We start from the raw sequence: 8,708 nt of genomic DNA, 5'->3' as shown, positions 1-8,708 counted from the left end.
TTCTTTCTTTTTTTCTTTCTTTCTATCTCATATCTATCTATCTATCTATCTAATATCTATCTATCTATCTATCTATCTATCTATATCTATCGATCTATCTATCTATTGTATCTATTTATTTATCTAATATCTCATTTATTTTTATTTTTTCTTTCTCTCTTTCTATCTCCCATATCTATCTATCTATCTATCTATCTATCTATTATCTATCTATCTATCTATCTATCTATCTATCTATCTATTATCTATCTATCTATCTATCTATCTATTATCTATCTATCTATCTATTATCTACTATCTATCTATCTATCTATTATCTATCTATCTACCTCTCAAATCTATCTATCTATCTATCTATCTATCTATCTATCTATCTATCTATCTATCTATCTATCTATCTATCTACACAAAGCAAAAAAAGAAGGCAGCACTCCAGGTTGTGAAGAAAGTCCACTTTCTTCACAACCTGGAGTGCTGCCTTCTTTTTTTGCTTTGGGTCTACAATCTGGACCTTGGTCACAGGTCTGACGGGAGGATTTTTTTGCACCCGCTTACTATTTGAGTGCTGCTTCTTTTCTTTTATTTCTCTATCTATCTATCTATCTATCTCTGTCTGTCTGTCTGTCTATCTATCTCTCTATCTATCTCATATCTATCTATCTATCATATATATTATCTATCTATTATCTGTCTGTCTATCTATTATCTATATATCTCATCTATCTATTATATATCTATTATCTATCTATCTATTATCTGTCTGTCTATCTATTATCTATTATCTATCTATCTATCTATCTATCTATCCATCTATCTCATATCTATCTATCTATTTATTATCTATCTATTATCTATCTAATATCTCTCTCTCTCATATCTATCAATCATTCATTCATCCTATGTATCATCAGCTATAAATCATCTATATTTGTATCTATCATGTGTTATTATGTATCATCTCTATATTATCTCCTCTCACACCTCTGTTATTATCTGTCTGTTCATCTACAACCTCAACACCACATTGTATAGTCAGAAAGATAAAAAAAAAAAAAAGAATCTTCCACAAGGTTTTCTTACTATTTTCCTATCATCTCCCATCACACCGTCATTTACACACTTACTCTCTTCTCACACAATCATTTACACACTTGATGGAAAACCATAATAAATCTTTTATTTACAGTACTTTCAGTGCATGGTGCAGGCTGATGCAGATGACACGGACATCACACGGACATTACACGGACAGGGGCAGCTTCACATTTTGTAGGCGGCATCTACAGAAGAATACCCTGGGGGCACTCAGCAGGAGCATCCTGTACCCATAGAGAAGGAGAAGGCGATCCTCTATATTCATCGTCTACCTCCCAGTCCCTCTTTAGAAAAGTCAGTGACAGTGCTCTGCTGTTTCGGGTAGGATCTAGAACTACAAGTCCCAGCATTGTTCTATAAGCCGAAGGTTACTAGGAACAGCTACAGTTGTGAAGTTTACAAAAGAACTTCACGGACATTATTTGAGGCAGTCTCTGCAGTATACAAGCACCGTGATGAGAGAGAAATCGGTATTTTCTGAGGGGGGGGAGGGGGGGTTATGAGACACAAGACAATGGAGTCTGATATACGGATCTATATATTCCTTGGTTTCAGGTTCCATTGTTTATATGCGACAAATACGGCTCCATAATATTAAAAGAAATTTGCCGAATTTTACCTAATTCGGAATTTATTTCATGATTCGCTTGTCTCATTACGTTTTACTTTTCTCTGTTATCCATTGCTGTTTATTTGTTGGACAATTCACTTATATTTTTAGTAAAAAAAAATCCCTTCAAATTTTTGTACTTTCGCTAATTTGTGGTGTACTCTGAGAATTGGTGACTATTTCGGGTCCTGGTGCCCTGGAGGTTGTAAATATAGTTTGTAAATGCTAAAGAAATAATACAAACTATATAAAAATATTATTCAGATTTGGGGATATTGTCCAATTCGGTAAATTCGGAAATCGTAGAAATAAAATTCCTTTGTATTTGGGGTCATTGGTGCTTGATGCAGCAGTTAGGGGGTCACTAACAAAAGGATTGATTTCTAGGGCTCCTGGCTGTCCTGTCTGGAGGTGCAGACCTTGTCACTGTCACCACTGACTGTCCCCAGTGATGGTTACTGATGATCCAGCCCAGACATCTTCACAGTGTGTCCCCTGCAGAGGAGAGAATGACCAGCAGTCTGAAGACCAGGCTGTCACTCAATGTCCCTTCATTAGTCCTCTGGATTAATGCAGAGAGGGGCTGTGTGAGTCGGGGGTCTCTGGGCAAGGGGCAGCCTGCTGTGTGGAGAGGTCGGTGGTGGAGGGGGACCTGATGACACTGGTTTGCTGAGTCTCAGAGCCACCACCTTCAGTCCTTTCAGTGTCACTGGGCATCATGTCCAGCAGGTCAGAGTCACTGGAGTCACTGTCCCCATCAGATCTGTAAGGGGTATTGCTCCTGCCTATGTCCACTTCTTCAGCAGCACAGGGGGCTTCGCACTTCTCACTGTCCTCCTTCTCTTTGTCCTTTTGTGCCTGCGCCTCTTTCGAATGCCTCCATTTCATGCGCCTGTTCTGGAACCAAACCTTCACCTGAAGACACAAAGTACAAAAAAAAAAACAGGCAATAAATACAAATGCACAGAAAGCCTCCTTCAGTTTTTAGTGGGATCTGTATGTGTGAATAGATCAGGAAGCCCCAGTAGACCAGTAACTACAACTCCCAGCATGCTGATTCAGATGTGTGTCTGCTTCAGACACATAAAGGGGGTGGCAGCAAGGCCCCATACATCAAGCAGATGCCCACATCAACCCAAACCAACAGAGGCCATTACTGGTCTGAAAATGTCACTATTGTCCCCAGGAGAAGCAGATAATTGCATCTGGAGAGCAGAAAGAAGTGTCTTCAGTAATAGACTAGGATGAGGGGGTCCTCAGATCAGAGCCCCCCACAGCAGGAGTGGGGTCTGGTGATAGCTCACAAGAATAGGGTCATTGCTTCACTTTTTTTTTGGGGTGGGGGGGGGGGGGGGTTCAGGTGTTCTCCCTGCAAAGAAACTAGCGATGATGAAGGTTTTTTTTTTTTTTAAATGTGCCCCCCCCCCCCCCCCCCCCCCCGACCACCAGGAAAGGGGGCGACCTCATATCAAGTGATTATTCTATACAATGGTGCTATCCCTGCAGGAAGCCATCCTGCCCTGTGATGAGCATACTGGGGTCTCCTGGCAGCAGGGGGGTCACATCTAATAATAATGAGGATATCACCCCTGCAGGAATGGGGTCACCTCTCTAGATTTAACCCCTGACACAGCGGAGTCACCCCTTTTATACTGATATCACCCCTGCAGGAATGGGGTCACCTCTCTAGATTTAACCCCTGACACAGTGGAGTCACCCCTTTTATACTGATATCACCCCTGCAGGAATGGGGTCACCTCTCTAGATTTAACCCCTGACACAGCGGAGTCACCCCTGCAGGATCTCCTCTTGTGACACCACAGCTGCAGGACAGGGGTCACCTGTAAAGAATCCCCCCATGTATGGATAGGGTCAGTGAGAAATAATTCACCTCTGCAGAGATGGGGTCACCTCTCCCCCCATGATATCCCTCCTGCAGGTATGCTGTTTCTCTGATAATTATATCATCCCTGTAGTAAAGATGAGGTCAGGTCACCCCATCTTAGTTAAAAACAAGAAAGAGGAAAGCAGAAGTCCAGGTTTTTCTTTTTTTGTGGTTTGGGGGGGGGGGGGTGATCGGTTCCCCTTTCTGCTCCCTGTACAATAGTTTCCCATCACATTGACTCTGCATTGAGCAAGACTGAAGGATTTGCAGCTATCAATTCGTTTTGTGCCCAACCCATAAGGTTGCTTCACTGCGACCACAAGTGCAGAAGATCCGCTCATCTCCCTTTATTCGTCCTCACATCTCATCAATCCGTTTACTATGAACAAAACCTGATTTCACTTCCCCTCAATAGAGAATTTCACAATAGAAGATAGAGAGAAACTTCTATTTCCATGTAACAGTCGCCTCATCACCAGCACAATACCCAACCTTATGTCCCATTTCCCTATATCTGCAACTGCCTGTTTATTAACCCAATATTACATGTACAGACCTATTCATAGACAGCCATGAGACATATAGATAGATAGATAGATAGATAGATGATAGATAATAGATAGATGATAGATAGATAGATAAATATGAGATAGATAGATAATAGATAGATAGATAGATAGATATTAGATAGATAGATAATAGATAGATATGAGAGATAGATAGATAATAGATAGATAGATAGATAGATAGATATTAGATAGATAGATAGATAGATCGATAGATATGAGAGATAGATAGATAATAGATAGATAATAGATAGATATGAGAGATAGATAGATAGATAGATAGATAGATAGATAGATAGATAGATAATAGATAGATAGATAGATAGATAGATATTAGATAGATAGATAGATGATAGATAGATAGATAAATATGAGATAGATAGATAATAGATAGATAGATAGATAGATAGATATGAGATAGATAGATAGATAGATAGATAGATAGATAGATAGATATTAGATAGATAGATAGATAGATAGATAGATATGAGAGATAGATAGATAGATAATAGATAGATATGAGAGATAGATAGATAGAGATAGATAGATAGATAGATACTAGATAGATAGATAGATATTAGATAGATAATAGATAGATATGAGATAGATAGATAGATAATAGATAGATAGATTAGATAGATATATAGATAATTGATAGATAATAGATAGATAGATAGATAGATATAGATAGATATGAGAGATAGATAATAGATAGATAGATAGATAATTGATATGAGACAGATAGATAGATAGATAATAGATAGATAATAGATAGATAGATAGATAGATAGATAGATATGAGAGATAGATAGATATAGATGATAATAGATAGATAGGAGGTAGCTAGATCGATAATATATAGGTAACAGATATGAGATAGATAGATACTAACAAGTATGTGTATGTTACTGTCTGCTGTATCTCTTTCATGTCTGATTATTTATCTTATTTCTAGATACATAGATAGATTTTTGGATAGATTTGATTTTCTTTTATTCCATAGAGAATGACATACATTGCAGACAACCACTGCTGAACCCTCCGTCCTCTGTGTAATATTATAATTTGTCTTTTTTTATAATATTTATATCAATGTTCTTGCAAGTCCCCACATCAGACTGGGGAGGACGATGCCCACACATGGTGCCAGCCTCTTACCTGGGCATCAGTGAGGCCCAGCATGGCCGCCAGCTGCTTCCGGTCAGGCTTGGTGACATACTTCTGCACCTCGAACCTCTTCTCCAGCCCTTTCCTCTGTAGATTAGAGAAGACAGCTCTGGACCAGGATCTCTTCCTCTTGTAGGTCTGGGGCATGGTGTCCTTGGTGAGCACTGCATAGGGACCTGAGGGGAGGACAGAGCCCAGATCAATAAAGGAAAGCTTCTGGTGAAGCCAGCAGACTAATGTCCTTCATCCATGTCCTGCACGAATTCAACACAATATCTTCAAATTGACAACAATATAATACAAACAGGAAAACATATCCTTCATTAATATACTAATTCAAACCATAGCTAAGGACATAGTATAAAGCATACATATAAAATAATGTAGGAACAGGTGTGAAATAATCTAAGAAGGAAATACAACAGAAATAGGAAATATGTAACAATTGTAGAATTTTTATATTGAAATAAAAAACACAATTATACTACTAAACCCTGGGCTCGGGTCTGTGGGTGATGAGGCCTCATAGAGTCTCTTCTAGAAGGGGGCATGACTACAATAACCATCATCCAGACACAGGATGGGGGGGGGGATCTGGCAGATAGTGAAAGGGTTAAAGAATAGCTGATACAAATCCATTCATGAATCCGAGCTAATTAGTGGCTCTCCATGGGATCGGGATTAATGGATACAATGTAACTTGTAGTGTGAGATATGGGTTAATACTACTACTATTACTGCTGAGGATAATAGGGAGAGTAGTACCTGGGAAGGTGTCCTGGAACTGCTGCTGCATTGAGTTCCTTTGGTTTGTATTAAGCTGGCCCAGGATTGAGGTGGTCTCTGTGAGGGGCTCTAGGGAGGCGAAGAACTGTCCGGCTGTGGACTGCATGTGGGGGGCATGGACCCCTGACTGGCGGCCTGAGCTGATTAATGAGGTCAGATCTGTGGTCAGAAAGGACAGAGCTCTGTTATAGACTGAATCCAAAACCCAAATATAAGTCACATGGTCTGTATGTAACCACTGAGCCCCCCACAAACACCAATATGTAACAAGTTCTGTATGTAACCACTGAGCCCCCCATAGACACATATATGTAACATGTTCTGTATGTAAGCACTGAGCCCCCCATAGACACATATATGTAACATGTTCTGTATGTAAGCACTGAGCCCCCCATAGACACAAACACCACATATATGTAACATGTTCTGTATGTAACCACTGAGCCTCCCATAGATACAACCACATATATGTAATATGTTCTGTATGTAACCACTGAGCCCCCCATAGACACATATATGTAACATGTTCTGTATGTAAGCAATGAGCCCCCCATAGACACAAACACCACATATATGTAATATGTTCTGTATGTAACCACTGAGCCTCCCTGAAATAAAGCCCACATATATGTAACATGTTCTGTATGTAACCACTAAGCCCTCATAGATACAACCACATATATGTAATATGTTCTGGATGTAAGCACTGATCCCCGCACATATATGTAACATATTGATATTACCATTACTGCTATTTTACACAAAAATAATGGCAACAAAATAACAAACCCAATCAATAATATACCCGGATCAGTTACTATCGGCATGTCTGCACAGTGATGATGATGATGATTATTATTATTATTATTATTATTAGAAGCAAAGAGAAGATTAGTTCAAGTATGATCTGCATTTATATTATGTTGTTATTATTATTTTTTTATCTGCTTTTAATTCAAGGGGGAATCGGAAACAAAATATTTCAGAAAAGTTTCTACGATTAGACTTAAAGCATTTAACCTAATATTAATAATATAAAATACCATTATTAGTACTATAAGAAAAAAAAGAAAGACGTTGAGTATGATTTCTACCCCAGGAAAATCAGAAGCCACACAAAGGCAGCAACGATCGCATGGAAATCTCTACAGAAAGCAGGAGCTCAGCTACCGATCACCTCATCCCCAAATAGTAATATGCAGATTCTGAATATTCAAATAATACATATGGTATATTACATATAAATACTAGAGAGAGAGAAAGAGAGAGAGAGTATTTTTTATGTAATATGTATAGCTTTTATACATTTGTTACTGGAAGGAACTGGTTATCTGTAATATACAAATATATTTTGCAGATTATCTTCCATAAAATGAGCATAGTAGACACACTCCATAGACATCCTGAAAGGGACCTTAGATTGTGAGCCCCATTGGGGACAGTGAGTGATGACAATGTCTGTAAAGCTCTGCGGAATATGATTCTTCTTATGGTTATGATTATTATTATTATTATTATTATTATTATTATTACTTCTGTTATATACTATGATGATTCTTCTTCTTATGGTTGTTATTATTATTACAGCTGTCATATATTGTGATGATTATTAGTATTATTGTTATTATATATTATTACTATCATAAGAGTTCGATAATGGTAATTATAATTATTATGATGATGATGATGATGATGACTAATATATATATTATTACTATCATTAGTATTATTTTTTACAGCTCTGTATCATTCATTCTGTGCAATATTTTCGATCTGTTCATCGATCTTTCCCTTCTCACTTTTTACAACCCATTTATGCAATAACTCCTTCTGTGTCATTATGGCCCTGCAGTTCCCTCCAGCCTCAGTGGCCCCTGGTAGATGGGGATTATTTGGAGCCTGCAGTCCAGTATAATCACATGGCCCCGGGATCTGCACATAACAAATCCTTCTCTCCCAAAATATCAGTCAGTTTGAATAATTACCTATGACTTCTATCAGCACACCTCTCCATAGAAAACTCCACCTTGGTGACCTCTCAGTTAGTAGAGATGTAGCAGAGCTGAGCAGCCTTATTGTCCTGTAATGTCGGGTTTAGCTCTGCTACATCTTTTGTATTCATATATGAGTATAATTTACACAATGCTAATGCAGGCAGTGGGAGTAATGTACAGTCATAGTCGTCACCTGAATATTATTTACTACCTTTATATGATGTATGACTGTTATATATATATTAGTTTATAATATACAGTGACGTCACCTGAATATATAAATGTTTTGCTTATAATATTGGGTTCCCAGTTGTCACCTGAATATGTGAATCTCATTTGCCTACATTAATCACAGTATATAATCTAGAGTGACGTCACCTGAATCTATGGATATCTTATGCTTAGAATAATGAATTCCCAGTTGTCACCTGAATCTAATTTGCATATATTTATAATTGTTTATTATTATGTATTATTAAAGCAAATAATCTACAGTGATGTCACGTGAATATATAGGATTTGCACACATTAATACCAGTATATAATCTACAGTGACGTCACCAGAATATTTGGATATTTTATGCTTATAATCATACATTTCCAGT

At 37.9% G+C, this 8,708-nt stretch overlaps 1 protein-coding gene across 2 annotated transcripts in view; it reads right to left on the bottom strand.

Moving 5' to 3' along the window:
- Window positions 1-1,074: 1,074 nt before the first annotated feature.
- The window catches only part of HLX (H2.0 like homeobox), an 8,676-nt gene continuing 1,042 nt past the window's right edge, over window positions 1,075-8,708 (bottom strand). The window contains exons 2-4 of one of the 2 annotated variants that reach the window (XM_040430463.1): window positions 6,089-6,268; window positions 5,315-5,499; window positions 1,075-2,620 (exon numbers count right to left, since the gene is read on the bottom strand). In XM_040430463.1, the coding sequence (XP_040286397.1) occupies window positions 2,273-2,620; window positions 5,315-5,499; window positions 6,089-6,268 (713 nt within the window). In that variant the 3' untranslated portion in view covers window positions 1,075-2,272. The remainder of the gene's footprint in view (window positions 2,621-5,314; window positions 5,500-6,088; window positions 6,269-8,708) is intronic. The other variant, XM_040430464.1, reaches the window with a different exon arrangement.

Source organism: Bufo bufo, chromosome 4 (genome assembly GCF_905171765.1).
Source record: "Bufo bufo chromosome 4, aBufBuf1.1, whole genome shotgun sequence".
NCBI lineage: Eukaryota > Metazoa > Chordata > Amphibia > Anura > Bufonidae > Bufo > Bufo bufo.
This window is presented reverse-complemented; position numbering and strand designations above follow the sequence as displayed.